At 38.9% G+C, this 18,792-nt stretch overlaps 1 protein-coding gene across 5 annotated transcripts in view; it reads left to right on the top strand.

Moving 5' to 3' along the window:
• Positions 1-7,308: 7,308 nt before the first annotated feature.
• PTGER3 (prostaglandin E receptor 3) overlaps positions 7,309-18,792 on the top strand; it is a 70,556-nt gene continuing 59,072 nt past the window's right edge. For 3 of the 5 annotated variants that reach the window (XM_027114075.1, XM_027114077.1, XM_027114076.1), the window contains exon 1: positions 7,313-9,940. In XM_027114075.1, coding sequence (XP_026969876.1) covers positions 9,047-9,940 — 894 coding nt within the window. In that variant the 5' untranslated portion in view covers positions 7,313-9,046. Of the gene's footprint in view, positions 9,941-18,792 lie in introns of all 5 variants that reach the window. The other 2 variants (XM_027114078.1, XM_027114079.1) reach the window with 2 other exon arrangements.

The raw sequence follows: 18,792 nt of genomic DNA, 5'->3' as shown, positions 1-18,792 counted from the left end.
GATTCTAGTGACCATGATCAGAGAAAATGAAATATTTGCAACTCTGTAAATGGTGTGGTTGGAATCACAAAATTGCGTTGCCCTATATTACACTGTTCTTAATACATTGGAATCACCAAAAAGGAAAGGTCAAAAAGTGTTTAGTTCATTTTCTACCAGAAATGAAGACCACATAAGTACTTCTCAGGCTACGTATTCAGTGCTGCAGTACCTGTAGTACTAAAACCCTACAATGGAAAAAATGCTGAGAGAAGATTGGGACGTTTCACTTGTAGTAGTTATGTTTTAATATTTTCCCCAAATTAATAAATGAGTTTAAATCCTTTCAATTAAGTTAAATCCTTGAGTTTAAATGCTTCTCACAAAGCATTCCATATCAAGGTCTAAGCATAGACATGAAGAAAATTAGAGCAGAACTATTCATAATCAAATTGTTCAAAGCCTGTGATAAAGATGAAAAGCAGCCAGAGAAAAAGATGTTTATACAGAAATGGTAAGAATGACAACCAACATTGTCAGAGCAATGCAAACCAGATCGTGCAATTATCAGCCTATTCTATATTTACTCCTTCAAGAATATAAAAACACAAACTTTTCAGCTACTCAAAAGCTTTATCTCTAATACAAAGTATTGAGATTCTTTTGGCAGAAGAAAACTGGTATCAGATGGAAATTGGGTCTACACAAATAGCACAGAAAGTGCTATGTGGCTAAATATAGTTATGGGTTTTTTTCCCACTTACTATTTAAGTCTCTTTAAAAGGTAATTGTTTAAAGCAAATACACTGTGAGATTTCTATGTACGAGTAAAATATACAGCAAAAATTGCTCACAGGTCCAGAGGGGAGAAATGGAAGTGAGCTATTGTAAGGTTATATACAAAGTTGCAGACATCTTGAAGGTAGTCTGGTTAAGAGAGATGCTATAAAAGCAACCACTGAACATAACGAAGAGTTATACATAATACACTTACAACGGAAGGAAAAAGTGGAATCACAAATACTCAATGCAAAAGGAGGTAGAAAACAAATAGGCTTGTAGGTTTAAACCCAACCACATCAATGATTGCATTAAATATAAATGATCAAACACCCTCAATTATAAAGTACTGATTGTCAAACTGGATAAATGAAGCAAGACCTACATGATCTTACAAGAAACCCACTGTAAACAAAGACAAATAGGTTAAAAGTGGAAGGGTGGAAAATACTATAATTCTACTAAAAACTGAGAGCAAAGAATAGAGGTAAAGAATGTCACGTCATATTAAAGTCAATCACAAAAGCATAGCAATCTTAAACGTTTATGAATGTTGTAGTCTTAAAAAAATATATGAAGCAAAAATTGATAGAACTGAATGGCAAAAATAGGGAAATCCACAATTACAGATTTCTACACTTCTCAGTAATTGATAAAACAAGCAGGAAAGTCAGGATATAGAAGATGACAAACTATCAATCAACTTGACCTAGTTGATATTTATAGAACACACTACCCAATAACAGAAATCATTCTTCTCAAATACACGTGGGATATTTATGGAGGTATTTATGGAGATATTTATGGAGATAAACTATCTAGAGCACAAACAAGTATATACATACTGTATGATTCCATTTATATGAAGCCCAAGAACAGACATTTAACTGTTGTGATGGAAGTCAAAATAGTGATTACCTTGTGGGGCATTGTGCTGGTTATTGATTGGGTCGGGGCACAAGAAACCTAGGTTGCTGGAATTGTGTATAAATCTGGATGGTGGTTACAACTGTGTATATATGTTTTTAACAATCACTGATCTATAGAGTTAAGATTTTTGCACTTCGTGTATGAATGTTATACCTCAAAATAGTATTCACCTAGAAATACAAATAGCAGAATAGAATAAGGAATTACAGAGAAGAATACACACGTATATAGGAATTTTAAATAACTTTATTTGGGGAATAATTTTAGATACATAGAAAACGTACATACCCTTACAGTGTTAATATTTTACATTACCATAATACATTTGCAAAAACCAAGAAATCAATATTCAAACATTACTGTTAACTCCAGATTTTTTTTGAATTCCACCAGTTTTTCCACTAATGTCCTCTTTCTATTCCAGGATCCAATAGAGGGTGGTACACTGCATATAGTTATGTCCCCCATTTTCTTCTGGTTGGTGACATTTTCTCATTCTTGTTTTTCATGACGTTAACAATCTTAAGGAGTACTGGCCAGGTATCCTGTAGAATGACCCTCATTTGGGATTAATCTGTTACTTTCTTTTCGTGATTAGACTGGAAAGATTACTACAGGAATGAAGTGCCCTCTCCTCATCACATATCAGGAGGTGCATAATATCCACATGACATTACTGGTGATGTTAACCATCACTTGGTTAAGATAGTGTTTGCCAGATTTCTCCATTGTAAAGATACTATTTTTTTCTTTTCATACTATATCATTTAGAAGTACAGGCATACCTTGGAGATGCTGCAGGTTCGATTGCAGACCACCACAATAAAGCGAATATCACAGTAAAGTCAGTCACACAAATTTTTTGGTTTGCCAGTACATATAAAAGTTATGTTTATGCTATACTATAGTCTATTAAGTGTGTGATATCATTATATCTAAAATAAAATGTACATACCTTAATTTTAAAATACTATATTGCTAAAAAATACTAACCATTCTCTGACAATGCAGGATTGCCACCAACCTTCAATCTGTAAAAAATGCAGTATCTGCAAAGCTGAATAAAACAAAGTACAATAAATTCCTGAAAGTCATGAAGTCAAGCATACCCTCAAGGCACAAGGGGAATTATACCTCAGTTCTGGAGGGGGGAATATCTACATATATTAAGGAGGTTTGCCTCCTCTTTCCCATTTATTTAATAAATCAGTATGGACTTAATGTATATTTATTTTATATCTGGATTACATTCAATATTACATTATATATTTTGTTGCTCAAATTGTTCCAGTTGGCCTTTGGGAATTCTTTCAGGTTGGCTTCTGTGTCCCTTGCACATGTCCCCATCCTTTTGTCTTTTGAGCACTTCTTTAATTTTTGGTAATACAAGATGCTCTAGGCTCATGTTATATTTTCCCTGCCACAGCCATAAGTCAGCCATTTCTCCAAGGAGCCCTGGTTGTTCTTACTGGAGAATGATATTTAGAAAGCAAGATCTAGATTCTAGGCTATATGGAAATGTATTATTTGATAAAATGGTATTTCAATTAAGAGAAGAATTATGATTTAGCTAATAAATGGTGCTAGCTATTCATATAACCCATCAAAAAAATTAAGCTTCTGTCTTATTACCATTTGCTAAAATGTAAGAATTTAAATCTATCTGATTAAAAGGTATGACTATTAAAGCAATATTTTACAAAATGTAACTTGAGTGTAGAAATTAAGGAGAATCTTTCTTAAGCAGTAATCCTAAAAATCATAAAGGAAAAGATGAACATTTTTCTGAATAAATTTTTTAAATATGGTAATAGACAAAAAGTAAAAAAGGAAATGATAAGGTAGGAAAATGAGAAACAGGCGGTGTCTAACTATCCAAGGAGCTCCTGCAAATTAATAGCATAATGATAATCCAATAGGAAATGCACAAAGATCAATTAGTCGAAGAGGAAGTTAATAGACATGTGAAAATGGATTTAACTTCACTAGTTAGGGAGATCCAAATTAACCGTAAAATATATTTCATTCAGATTGTAAGTATTTCAGACAGCAATAATATACAGAGCTGGCAAACAGAGAAGCAGAAACCCATGTATTTTGAGTGGATATATCTTTGTATGAGCATGAAGAAAAATCTGAAGGAATATACCCCAACCTGTTTATATTGGTTAATTTGGGAGTGAAAATGAGGACGAAGTAGAAGATATCATTAACCTTTAAAAATGTAATCTACATGCTGTTTAAACTTTTTTTGGTTAGCTTATTTTGTTAAAATTTAAAATGATAAAATCAAGGTAATTAAAAAAAAAAAAAAATTGCAGTAGATTAGGTAAACGATGGTAGTGACCTGAACCAGGATAGTAGCTGTGGAGATGGAGACAAGTGAATGTACCTGAGATATATTTTGGAATTAGAATTAATATTACTGGATGATGAATTGGAAGACAGTGATAATGGAAAACAGACTCAAGGATGGCCATTGGATTTCTGGCTTGAGTAAGTGGATGGTATTATTATATACTGCAGTGGGGAATCCTCAGGTAGAACCAGGAGTGGGGAAGAAAATTTGAAGTTCCGTTTGAACATATTGAGGTGTCAATGGGCTATCCAAATGGGATGACAAATAGTCAGTTGGATATATGAGGCTGGAATTCAAAGGAGAAGTATAGGCTGCAGATATAAACTTGGGACACATCAGTCCTCTTCTAAGGATTTATCATGTAAAAATAAGCCCCACAGATATATACACCAATATATACAAAAATGTTATTGTACCATTGCTGCTTATAGCAAAAATTATAAATAACCCAAACATTCAGAAAAAATTTGTTAGACTATTCTTGGTATTTAAAAAGATTATGAAGAATTTCTATACAAACTGACCAAAGAGATAATCACATTTTGTTAAATTTTTAAAAGCAAAGGACAAAAAGTAAGTTGCAGAGTACTTCCAGTAACAATGGGTAGGTAAAGAAATCACAAGGATTTTTCTCCTGTTTTAATCTAGAATATTTATAATTTTAAAATTAAATGTAATTACACTTAATGTATAACCCATTTTGTGTGTGGTGTAAAATAAGGATTGTATTCATTTTTACTTGCATATAGGTACTGTATCCAGTTTTTCCAGCACCATTTGTTGAAAACATTTTTCTGTGTTGAATTACCTTAATACTTTGCTGAAAATTAATTGAATTTGTATTTACATATGTGTATACATATCTTTGTATCAATATCTCTGTATATATTTATGTATCTATAAAAATATATACTAAGAAACAGCAGCAGCTATCACAGGAGAGAAAATGTTGGCATTTTGAATCCAGGCACTGCCAGAAGAAGCCCCCCAAATCAATAATCCTCAGAAGAAAAAAAGTGGAATCCACGGTCACTACAGTATACGAACTTCAATGTCCAGTTTTCAATTAAAAATTACTAGGCATGTAAAGAAACAGGAAGAAAAGTTTGGAGAAAAGGCAGTCAATAGAAAAGGACTCAGGGTACCCAGATGTTTGATTTAGAAAAGACTTAAAGCATCTCCTTTATTTTGTTGAAGTGCTAATTATATTGATTAATGTTTGAGTGCTACATCTACCTTGGGTTCCTGAGATAAATCTTATTTGATCATGAAAACTACATATTTTTTCCACTTTTTCATGAAAACTGTACATTGTTTTTAAAATTGTGTTTCATATAAGATCTTACCTCCATGGCAAATCACAAAAGCTACTGAGATTAGCATTCTTTCTTCTGTTATTTTGGGTAAAAAAAAAAAAAAAAATCAAGAGTTTTGCACTAAAATATCAGCTCCATAAATGTAGAGACTTTTGTGTGTTGTATCCCTAATGACTAGTATAGTGTCTGACATAAGAGTAGGTGCTCAATATTTATTGAATAAATGACTTAAAAACATGCTGAAATTAGTAGTTGGCTCTGTGGAGTAAGAATTGCAGAAAAGGGCCTGATTGTATGAAACTAGTTATTAATTTTTTTATCTATATTTTAAGATTTCTTAATAGAAGTTCAGTAGAAGTAAATAGAATAAATTCATCAACACTAGCTAAATATTGACATATGTCGTGAATTTTTAAATTTATTTATTTATGGCTGTGTTGGGTCTTCGTTTCTGTGTGAGGGCTTTCTTTAGTTGTGGCAAGCGGGGGCCACTCTTCATCGCGATGCACGGGCCTCTCACTATCGCGGCCTCTCTTGTTGCGGAGCACAGGCTCCAGACGCGCAGGCTCAGTAATTGTGGCTCACAGGTCCAGTTGCTCCACGGCATGTGGGATCTTCCCAGACCAGGGCTCGAACCCATGTTCCCTTCATTGGCAGGCAGATTCTCAAGCACTGCGGCACCAGGGAAGCCCTGTCGTGAATTTTTAAATGTAAGATACAAGAGGGGATTTAAATTTATGGATTAAAATTACTTCTAGGGCATAATATCAGTTAAAAATATATAATGGGTGACTACATGGCTTTAAAATATTTTTTAAAGTTTTTGAATATGTGGTCTTTCAATTATCTGACTCTATAACTTTATAGTTATAGTCTATTGATATTATAGTTATAGTCTATTGATTAAGCAGACACTCAAAGGAAAACAATGACCACAGTTACGTATTAATGATTTAGGCCCCTGCGAAAGATATCAGAGGTTGCTAAGCAAAGCATATATTTGTTATTTACAGATTGCATAGCATGTTATTAACCTTTTGGTCACTAGAGGGTACTGGTGTTTCAGACCAACAATTCAGACTTTTTCTACTCTGACACCAAAAAAATGCCAATCAGAATCCAACTGCCAGCATTCTATTGTGTGACTCTTCAGATCCCCCATTACTTGTTTGCAAAGTGAATAGCTACAACTTAGGATGGGATGAAGCAAAAAGGAGGAAAGTGTTACACAAAAGATCTTAAATGCAACACATTTAAAGCATTGGTGTAGAGGTGAGTTAAGAGAGGCTAACATTAATTCTTCGATAACTGTATGTTCTTATGCTTGTATCTCTTATGAAATCTAATTTGTGTATACTGCAATGGGGGAAACAAGTTTCAAAGAAGTCAAATATTCATAAAAATGAGAATAATTTTTGATGTAACTGGCTTTGCTTTCTTTGATGTATGAATCATAAAAAGGTCTTAAATTTTAAAATAAAATACATAGTCACACTAGAATTTTATTGCTGTAACATTAAATTTTGACATGTACTTTCATCCCATTGTTTTGGATAAAGCTTGTACCTAAAAATACCATCAAAATTATTTTACTTTTCAAAGGACATTTTAGAAAAACATTTTCCCAAGTATGGGTTTGAGAGTAATTGAAATTAATAAGACAAAAGTTTGGGGAAAGATTTAAAAGGCAAACCACTTCATTCCTTCCTAGCTATTGTTTTCATTAGAAACATGACATTTTAAAAGAGAAATAAATTTCAAAAGTGTAAAAAAATTTTAACAGTAAAACACAAAGTGAAATTAGTGATATGATTAATGTATGTTGTTAAAATAGAGTTTACATTACATTTTTGCTTTTTTCTCCTTTAAAAACTATATAGCCCTATAATGATTTTTTCTTTTTTCAAACTCTCATAAAGAATCAAAACAACAGCATAGAAGGAAAGAATGCAGGGGAACATATTCCATTCTCATTTCCTACCACTGATTTACACCCAGTAAGAATATCAACATGAAGAACTGAACTGACCGGGGCTTGCTCTGAAAGTCAAGCTGAAGTCTGAGTAATGGTCTTCATAGTGCTATATGATTAGGTCTAATTTCTTAAATATGAGGAAAAATGAAGTTTGTAAATTTTAAGATCTTTTCATTTCCCGGTCAAGAGGCAGAAAAACCAGGCTTTCCCTAGATTTGAGAACAGCTGGTCTTACCACTGATTTTCACCTGTTGAGAGTGGTTATGGTACCTATGTAAAGAAAACTGTGCTTCAAATAAGAAGATGGAGAATGGAGAATTGCTGAAAGACTTGGGCACATCCTTTAATTTCATGGAGCCTCAGTTACCTCACCTTAAAAGGGGAATAATAATAATAGCAACAGGACCTTGGAGGATGTCTGAAAAAGAATGGGAAAATGGTTGTGAAACATAAAATATTGGCTTAGTAAAAGATGTTACTAGGCGATTATGCCCATTTTCACTACATGTGAAGGCCTACATAACATCTAAATGCAGTTTCCAGTCCTAATTGCATAGGAATGGGCCAGGGGTGGAGAAAGATAGTTGGAGACTTTGTAAGAACTCGCCTTTTCCCTCCGCCCCACCCCGCCTTCACTCCCAAGGGCAAGCAACCTTTGATTTCAATATCTCAGATGCACTGAGATAGTGGAAGAGTGAGGTAGTGAGTGGCTGCCACCTGCCTCTAGTCACTTTTGCCCTAGCTAACTTTTTTTTTTTTTTTTTTTAATGAAGGAGAAGAATTTAGGCGGGGGATGGGGGTAGGTTTGTAGTTGGGATTTCTTTATTTTTGAATTCGACCATCTGATTTTATTTTGTTTTCCTGTACCTATCCCCTTAAATCTCAAGGCACTATTAGTTTTATAGTTTCAGTGTGCCCCTGGGGACAGAGCAGCTTGGTCCGCTCATGATCATGCTAGAGTCCCGAAGCAGAAAGGGAAAAATGTTCAGGCTCATCTATGCAACGGGAGAGTGTTCTGCTTAGATTGCTCAGCGTCAGGTGAATGACACTTGCCAGGGTTACAAAAGAGCTTCAGGAGGAAGACCTGGTCCTTGCACAAGCTTCTGTGGATGGAGAAGGGGGAGGGCCGGCGCTCAGGTCCGCCTTGGCAACTTGGCTGAGGTGGGGTAGACCAGGGAGACACTGTAGCCCCCGCCGCCCACGGACGCTCCTCTGGCAGAGAACCGGAGGAGGCGCGGAGCCGGGCACGGCGGCCTGGCTGGGCGTCCGCTCTGGCCAGGAGTTGGAACATTTCGAGAGGAGTCCTTCGGGGGATTTGCCGAGCCCAGGCGGCCAAGGCATTGGTCGCGCAGCAGCCGAGAGAGGCGCTCAGTTTCTGCCGCATCCCCTCCCACAGCACTTTGGCCGACACCCACGGGCGCCCCGCCCCCCTCGGGCTTATAGGACCGGCCGGGCACCTCCACACGCCTGGGAGCCGGACGCATCCCGGAGCCGACTGCGCGGCTGCCTGTGTCTCCGGAAAGACCCGCCGCCGCTGCCGAAGTGGCGAAGTGAGGCGGCGGCTGAGCCCCGCATCATGGAGGGCAGCTCCGCCGCGGCCCCAGCCCCAGCCCCAGTCTCCACCGACAACCGCCGCCTCCCGCGTCCGGTCTGCCGGCTCTCGTCGCTGCTCTCAGAGCTCCGTTCCTTCCTCACCTCGAAGACAGTATGAAGGAGACGCGGGGCCATGAGAGTTCCCCTTCCTGCACGCGCCTCAACCACTCCTACCCCGGCATCTGGGCGCCGCAGCGCTCCGCTGAGACGCGGAGCAACCTAACGCGTCCCGTGGAGCCCGGCGAGGATTTCGGCTCGGTGTCTGTAGCCTTCCCGATGACCATGCTGATCACTGGCTTCGTGGGCAACGCGTTGGCCATGCTGCTCGTGTCTCAGAGCTACCGGCGCCGGGAGAGCAAGCGCAAGAAGTCGTTCCTGCTATGCATCGGCTGGCTGGCGCTCACCGACCTGGTCGGGCAGCTGCTCACCAGCCCGGTCGTCATCGTCCTGTACCTGTCCCACCAGCGCTGGGAGCAGCTCGACCCGTCTGGGAGGCTGTGCACCTTCTTCGGACTCATCATGACCGTCTTTGGGCTCTCTTCGCTCTTCATCGCCAGCGCCATGGCCGTCGAGCGGGCGCTGGCCACCCGGGCGCCGCACTGGTACTCGAGCCACATGAAGACGAGCTCCACCCGCGCCGTGCTGCTCGGCGTGTGGCTGGCGGTGCTCGCCTTCGCCCTATTGCCGGTGCTGGGCGTGGGTCAGTACACCATCCAGTGCCCCGGGACGTGGTGCTTCATTAACACCGGGGCAGGGGGCAATGGGACTAGCCCTTCGCACAACCGGGGCAACATTTTCTTCGCTTCTTCCTTTGCTTTCCTGGGGCTGTCAGCGCTGGCAGTCACCTTCGCCTGCAACTTGGCCACCATTAAGGCCCTAGTGTCCCGCTGCCGGGCCAAGGCCACGGCGTCGCAGTCCAGCGCCCAGTGGGGCCGGATCACGACCGAGACGGCTATCCAGCTCATGGGGATCATGTGCGTGCTGTCGGTCTGCTGGTCGCCGTTGCTGGTAGGTAGTTGCAGAGCGTGGGGCGTTCGGGGTGGGAGCGTGCGCGCCGGCGGGCAATGGAGACTTTTGGAAATGGCAGCACCTGCAGGGATGTGTTTGCAAGCACAGAAGTTTGGAGAGGGCTCTGCCTGTGCCATCTTGGTCGCGGGTTCAGAGCTGAGCTCCTCACTTACTTGCTGAGCCCCTTCCAAGTGCCAGGCATCGCATTAGGCTCTGATTGTACACGCATGGGGACCACAGGGCTGCTCACGTTCTAACCGGAGAGAGTAAGAGGATACCCAGGTATCATTTCAGTGCTTGTGCAGAAATAGAGGTTTCTCCCGGGTGCATTGGGAGCAGGATGGCGATGACAACGGTAGCTCGGTGCTCTGGGTGTTCTCCTATTTCAAATACCTCTCGCAGGTTGAGTCGATTTTCAGTCTGCAGAAGTACTTTACCTGCGACCCACTGCAGACAGGCACAGCCGTCTTGCAGTCTCTGAGCCACTGCTTGCCCTCCCGGAGCAGCCAGCGCTCACGTTGCTTACAGGCTCACTCCTGAAGGAAGGCAGGACAGTGAAGAAGCATCCTGCCGCTCAGGCAGCCTCAGTCCCTTCGAATTGTGCTGCATCCTCTCCCTCTAGGAAATGCTTGAACCGACAGTCAGCCAGTGGGCCCTGAGACTTGGTAACTCCCCCTGACCAGCCTTTGCTTGTCCTTGTGGCTACCGCGCAGGGCTGATGGCAAGGCCAATCCTGGGATAGGAAGTAGAGGTTCCTGCACTTCTTGGCTCCCCACGAGGGCCACAGCTCGGGAGCAAGTGAGTTTCCACATGCTCCTAGTCTAACGCTCTCTCTTACATTCGTACTTTCCATGTTTTCCTCTGGGATACTTTTAGCTAGACATTTTGTGTAAGTGCTGTTTACTAATTCCTGATGAATGGTTGCTTTTTTAGGCCCCAAGCAGCCTGGTTTAGTAGATGTTCCTGAAAGAGCGATCTGGTCACTGTGACAGGGTTATAACAGGTGATATATTGGACCTGGAAATTTATTAGACAGTTGTGAAAAACTCCTGAATCCCATGGCACGGTTTTCAGAACCCACCCACGTATATTTTTTCTTTTTGTTTTCTTTTCTCTTCTTCTGTGTTTTAAATTTTTTGGACAGGCACAGCGGCACCCAAGATCTTACTTCCCCCCACCAGAGATGGAACCCGTGCCCCCTTCATTGGCACCATGGAGTCTTAACCACTGGACTGCCAGGGAAATCCCATAGTTTTCTTTTTTTAATTGTGATAAAATACACATAACATGAAATTTGCCATTTTAATCACTTTTAAGTGTACAGTTAAATGGTATTAAGTATATTAACATTGTTGTGCACCATGTATAGTTTTAAATCCCTGCTATTTTATAAGAGAACTGTAGTTCCTTTTCCCTCTCACCCTCCCCTGCATTTGACAACAAAGATATTATAAAATACCTGTATTTAACTGGTGTAATATATTTAGAGCAGGAGTCTTGGCTCCCAATCAGTAATAGATGGTGACAAGGAGAGTTATGTTGGAACCTCATAGCCCACAAATCGCTGTAAGGTCTCAGTTCTGCATTCCGGGAGCTAGAACCTAGGCTGATGTCATCACCATGGCTTATCAAAGCCAGCACCAATTTTAGACATATTTACTTCTGTAGTGTGTAGGTGGCCAAATAGAAGGAAAAAAAGTTCTAAATAATAAGCACTTTGCTAAAGTTGATAATTAACATAACTTTAAAGGCAAACAGAGTATTTGAATTTTTCACAACAGTCATTTGAGGCCGACATATCTGAGTTTGTTCTATCACACTCTTTATATCTGTACTCTATATATCCAAGAAAAAAGGTAAATGATACAAATAAAATGCTTACTTATACAGTTAACCAGACTTATAGTTGATTTTTTTTTTAAGTAGAAGAGAAACTATGTAGTGTGGTTTTTATTTCAAAACTTTTGATCCTAATATGATAAGCATAGCAACCTTAGGAAGACTTTAGATAAGTTCTGAAAATTGCAATCTAGGATGGCCAAACTCACTCTCTTAAGAAAGACTGTATTTGGAATTCATCTTATTTAATTTCAATTAATAGCTGCAATTAAAATATTTGTTGGTTTGCTGCATTTTATCAGATACTTTATTCATTCAGTTCTCATAAAAACATTAAACTTAAATTCAACATGTCATCGTATCAAAGAGAAGAAATTCGTGGTTTCCAAAATAGGTATTTTTTAAACTAAAGGAAATTATTCTATCTTCTGTTTTGTGCACCATTGAAATTAAATCTCCAACTATCTTCAGAAAGATATACAGTACAAAGTTGGAATTATTTCAAAGGAAAGAAGCTGGCAAAACTGCTTTCTTAATAGGTTAGGGAATTATAAGAATGAAAACACTAGAATTTAGTGAATTGAATTTTCAGTGTATTAATGTTGAAGTGAGAGATTGTCTTTTATACTTTTTTCTAACTATAAAACATAGATTCCCTATTAGCTTTCTCTGAATTGGGCATAGGATACTAATCTAATTATCCAAACTCCTTACTTAAAAAGACCCTGAGTATATCTTATCTTGGAAAACTATCATGACTATAATAATATTCAGTTGTCATTGCTGAAAAACTTAGCAGAGTAGAGATACCATAATAAGAAAACATCCCAACTGCTACAAGTTCCTGCTATGCAAATACTTAAATTGAGGGTTTATCTACGGTGCAAACAAAAGCTTTTTTACCTTTTTTTTTTCCAGAAACTTTACAAAGTACAATAGAAAATGTGAAATTAAGTGAGACTACAGTGGGAAATGATGTCACCGTTGGTAGATGGACTACAGTTCTTAGTCGATATTTATATGAGGCATCAAATTCTGTTGGAATCAGACAGTTGACTCAGCAATGCAATCTGTTTGACTTATTATTTTCGTTACATTTTTTGATGAACTCACCAAATAGTCCAGCTGTTTGACTTGAAGCCAAGTTTCCAGAAGCAGGAATAACCTGAGGCTGTTGTTTAGAGGAAGCCATGACTACATTTTATACTTTTGTACACCTGGTACTCCTCAAACAGGTAGAACATGGGCTGTAGCTGTCTTAAAAATAGTAGATGTAAAGTCAACATTGTGAAAAGAGAGGTATGAGGAAGAGTTTCTTGTCTACAACTTTGGAACTGGATAAAAGCAGTCTTAGAAACTTTTGCCTTTAATCTTGAACTAGCAAATTCCCTGCTCAACATCCACAGATGCCGACAGGGATGCTTTGATTCAAGGAGATGTTTTGCAATATAGATGTAAGTTTTCTTTTAATTTAAGGTTATATTTTGACAAAGGAAATTTGTCTTAAATATACTTCATGTGATAAATAGATGCAATACATTATTTTACAGAAGTAATGCTATTTTATAGTATTAAAAATATTATCAAATTGCTAATTTTCTCTGCCTATTAATTTCTGCCATGTTCGGGATGTTGCTTCAGGGAAAATGATTAAACATGTGAATCGACATTATAGGAAAAAACTTCTATAATTTGTTTTTATAAGAATTGAGATTACTCAGACTTTTTTTTTTTTTTGAGTTTACTACAATACATTTTAAGCACTATGGAAGGGATATTAAGTAGACTTATTAACAACTGGTCAAAGCGTTATAATCTGTTCAGAGAAGTAGAATTCCTACATTTATGAGTGAAAAACTTAGAGAACAATACAAGATTGGATGTAATTAATAGTGCCTTTGGCTCTGGGAAGAAAGTCTCTCTGAATTTGCCAGAGTAGGCTTCCAGGAAGAACTGGGATGGCATAGCTTGACCTCATGGCTGAGAATGTGTGTGTCTGTGGACCCAGCCCATGAATACAGAGGGTGCACACTGGAACCACGGGAGGAATGGTTTGAAAAGGTTCCTGTGGCCGGATTGAGGTAGTTAGGATGAACACAGGATGAGGACTGTGTTCTCTTGCCAGTAGGCCATAGAACCTTTATTTTGGGTTTTTGAATAGGGGGATGAGTTTTGAAAACATTGGCAGGGCTGTAGTGTGTGGATAGATTTGGACTGGAAGATGGGAAAGTGAGATCAGTTACAACTTGCTTCTGCAGGTGGGTTAGGCTCTAAGAGTAGATACTGTGGGAAGAGATAAGTCAGAGAAAGAAAGGTAAGAGAGAACTAATGCTGTTAGAAATGGTCAATTTAAGGAGTGATTGATTCACCAAACATTTCTTACACATCTACTGTGTCCTATTCTTTGAGGTGAATATTTTCACATATATTACCTCATTTAACTGCATGCTGTGAGATTGCCACTATTTTCTACATCATTCAGATGAAGAACTCAAGTATAAAGAATATTAGAACCAGATTTCTAATTCAAGATATCTGACTCTGAGTTTATTTTTAATTTTTTATTGTTGTCGTTGATCTGTTTGTTTAGCTTAGATAAAGGCCAAGAATTCTGATCCTAATAGTAGTACTGGGCAAGTTATGTATCCTCTTATCTGTAAAGTGCAAAAGTAGAGCTAATATCTAAGGTCTTTTTCCATTTGTTATGCTCAGGAGAATTATGAGAGATTTGGGAGAATCATAGTTTAATGATCCAGAATGAGAAGTTTGGGAAGGAGACTGCTTGGTCAATTGTTTTTTTATAAGAATGGGGGCTTCTAGGGTTTTGGGACACCATGCATATGGAGATGGCAGATTATCTAAATGATATATCCAGAAGCAAGTATAACTTGAAAATTAATGGCATAAATCAGGGCTTAAAAATGTAGATTTTTTAAATTTTGAGTTTGTCAGAGAGAGCCAAGAATTAAACAAATTCTTAAGCCATCATATTTGAAGAAATTCAGATGGTCTAGAGTTGTAGCATAATTGTGACTCCCTGGCCTTTCTCTTTTGAAAAAGCTGTAAAGGTCAATAACTCAATTATGAAAGTTTCCATAGGATCAGTTTTCTGGGAATAACACTCAGGAATATGCACTACAGGCATTTGTAACAGAGGATGATTGATGATTCGTCTGGGGGAGCCGAGAGGTAGTAGTGAGGGGTACTGGGTGTCGTGTTTCAGTTTTTAGTCCTTGCCTTACAGTGTGGGAAAGCAGGGAGGGAAGTCCTCCCTCAAACTCCTCACATACGGGTAGCATTTTTATAATCCACCAGGATTCGACATGCATCTCATTCTTGCCTTGCAACTCTTAAGATCTACAACTGTAGCATGTCACATTCTGAATCCCCCTTTTCCCCTCAATTCCTTATCATAGAGGTAAGTAAGAAGTTTGTATTTCAACTCCTACCATGCTTCTTGAGGATTATTAGATGGCCTCTCAAGTCCCCATTTTCCCTAGAATATTCCAGTTTTCATAGATTAATGAAAGTAACCAAAGAAGGAACCTAATTTTGGGGATTCCTCTTATATCTTGTCTCTTGAGTATATGCCAACTTTTTAGAGTAAACATAGTAATTCATTCTTACATAGAAATGACAGTTGAACAATGTGTGACTTTTTTCATGAGAGGGACACATGCACACGGAAGTAGCACTATGGAATGATGAATCTGTTCCCTTTACTCAGAACACTTTTGTCTCCATCTTCCCACTTTACACTTCACCCATCAATCATTCAGCTATTGCTGCCGAGCAGTCACCCATCTTGGACTGGTTAAGTTCCCAAGTTAGCAGTCACTTTGTTAGAGGAGCCTTGATTGATCCTCTCTAGAGGATCTTATTAACTGAATATCTGAGCACGTAAATCAAAAGACAGCGTCTGGTCCCAGTGACATACGTAATTCATTGTGTGACCTTAGACAGTTTACTTGATATCTTTGGGAACTATTTTCCTTTTTTTTTTGTAAAATAAGAGTAAAAACACTTACTCGGCCTATTTCACAAGATTGTAATGAAAACCAAAATAAATGTATGTGAAAATAATAGGGAATATTTCTTCCATATTAGGAATACTACTATGATGTTTTACTGGATGATAATGTTGACTTCTTGTCTTCAGATAGAACTTCCCCCCAGGAAACTGGAGAAAAGAGACAAGTGATGTTTCATAGCTTGATTAGTTATAGTTAACTGGTGGGGAAATGTGGTGGAGAATGTGACTTTTGAGAAAAAAATAGAGAAATGCAAATCAAAACTACAATGAGATATCATCTCACACCAGTCAGAATGGTCATCATCAAAAAATCTAGAAACAATAAATGCTGGAGAGGATGTGGAGAAAAGGGAACCTTCTTGCACTGTTGGTGGGAATGTAAATTGATACAGCCACTGTGGAGAACAGTATGGAGGTTCCTTAAAAAACTAGAAATAGAACTACCATATGACCCAGCAATCCCACTACTGGGCATATACCCTGAGAAAACCATAATTCAAAAAGAGTCATGTACCAAAATGTTCATTGCAGCTCTATTTACAATAGCCCGGAGATGGAAACAACCTAAGTGTCCATCATCGGATGAATGGAGAAAGAAGATGTGGCACATATATACAATGGAATATTACTCAGCCATAAAAAGAAACGAAATTGAGTTATTTGTAGTGAGGTGGATAGACCTAGAGTCTGTCATACAGAGTGAAGTAAGTCAGAAAGAGAGAGACAAATACCGTATGCTAACACATATATATGGAATTTAAGAGAAAAAAAAATGTCATGAAGAACCTAGGGGTAAGACAGGAATAAAGACTCAGACCTACTAGAGAATGTACTTGAGGATATGCGGAGGGGGAAGGGTAAGCTGTGACAAAGTGAGAGAGAGGCATGGACATATATACACTGCCAAACGTAAGGTAGATAGCTAGTGGGAAGCAGCCGCATAGCACAGGGAGATCAGCTCGTTGCTTTGTGACCACCTAGAGGGGTGGGATAGGGAGCGTGGGAGGGAGGGAGACGCAAGAAGGAAGAGATATGGGAACATATGTATATATATAACTGATTCATTTTGTTGTAAAGCAGAAACTAACACACCATTGTAAAGCAATTATACTCCAATAAAGAAAAAAAAAAGAAAAAAATAAAATAAGAAAAATGGTGCATAAATTTTTACAAGGTACTGTAATTCATTCCTCCTCTTCTCCCCCTGTCGCCATCAATCTTCTGCATTCTCTCAGCTCTGGAATGCTTTCGCCCACACAGCTGCCAGGTAACCCTCTAAATCTAAAACATGCTGGATCCCATCTCACCCTTCCCTTGAATGTGGAGGAGTGCCCACTACCTCGTGCTCTGAAGGCCTCTGTCTAGAATGTGTCTCTTGTCTTTCCAGTCAGGGACGTGGTGTGCTCAGACCTGTCCTCATGTAAATGAGTCAAATTAATTGTGCATCTAGTTGCTGTCCTAGGTCAGATTACTCTGCAGACCTCTTAAGGATAGAACCTGTGCCTTGGTTGTCCTCATCTCTTCACAGGTGATCAGGAATGTTGGGACTGCACAGAATCTCCACCACTGACTCACAGCCCAGAACTGTGTTCACACAAGCCTTAAATCGGACCACAGCATGAGAAACACAGAGTTGTAAACTGCCTCACAGTTAGACCAGGTCCTGACAAGACATTAATATTATTTGCAATCTGCAAGTAGCACAAAGTGTAATTTTCCCATCCAATGGCCCTCCCAGACTCTTGGGCAACATTTATAAGGAGGACATTTCAGTGGCTGATCTTGTCACTTATTCAAAATCTATATATTATTTTACCATACTGATTTTTATGATAGGTGTTTGAGGACTGTAAATCTAAAAATGAAAGATGCTGGCAGAGACAGAAGAGGAGGTTTGATTTTTCACACTTTAATTCTGTTAGAAAGAAGGAAATTAGATACTAATTAAGGTAAGAGTCATGTAATATACGTATAGGATAAATTCTACACCAAATAGCATTACTATTTTTAAAAATCTTGATAATACAAAGACAGAAGGCCAAATTGGAACTGGAAGCCTATTTATTTTAAGCAATTATTTAATAAAAATAAAGTATAATTTTAAAAATACACTTTTTACTAATCTTTTATTTCCTAAAAGTAAATTTGATTTTTCTGTCCCTCTTTCTGAATACTCAGTGTGTCATTTTCTGTGGTTGAGAATATGCTGCTCTTGGTGAAATTCATGAAAATTTGGAAAAAGGAGTATGTTGTTAATGCTGAAAGAGAGATTCTGAAAGATAGGGCATGTCTTGAAAAATTCACCAGACAGTAGAGTGGAGCTTTCATTGTGGTCTTGATGTATGAAATTTCCCTGATAACATCCTGCTACCAACCACCTTGTTTGGGTCAAGTAGAGCACACACATCCGTATTTCCCCAAATAGACTATTGCCTCAGCAGTCAAAGGCACAAACAGCAGTTAGTGACCTCTGCCTGTGTTTCGTAAGAAGAGCAAGAGAAAGTGGTTGCTTCCATGTCCTGGCTATTGTAAATAGAGCTGCATGGACCTAGAGTCTGTCATACAGAATGAAGTAATTCAGAAAGAGAAAAACAAATACTGTATGCTAACACATATGTATGGAATCCAAAAAAAAAAAAAAAAAAGGTTCTGAAGAACCTATGGTCAGGACAGGAATAAAGACACAGATGTAGAGAATGGACTTGAGGACATGGGGAGGGGGAAGGGTAAGCTGGAGCTGGGACGAAGTGAGAGAGTGGCATGGACATATACACACTACCAAATGTAAAATAGATAGCTAGTGGGAAGCAGCCACATAGCACAGGGATCACCTCGGTGCTTTGTGACCACCTAGACGGGTAGGATAGGGAGAGTGGGAGGGAAGGAGATGCAAGAGGGAGGAGATATGGAGATATATGTATATGTATAACTGATTCACTTTGTCATACAGCAGAAACTAACACACCATTGTAAAGCAATT

The sequence above is a fragment of the Aethalodelphis obliquidens genome, unplaced genomic scaffold, assembly GCF_003676395.1.
Source record: "Aethalodelphis obliquidens isolate GAN/ISIS:26980383/991018 unplaced genomic scaffold, ASM367639v1 scaffold13, whole genome shotgun sequence".
NCBI lineage: Eukaryota > Metazoa > Chordata > Mammalia > Artiodactyla > Delphinidae > Aethalodelphis > Aethalodelphis obliquidens.
Note: the sequence above shows the minus strand (reverse complement) of the source record. Positions and strands in the feature narration are given on the sequence as shown.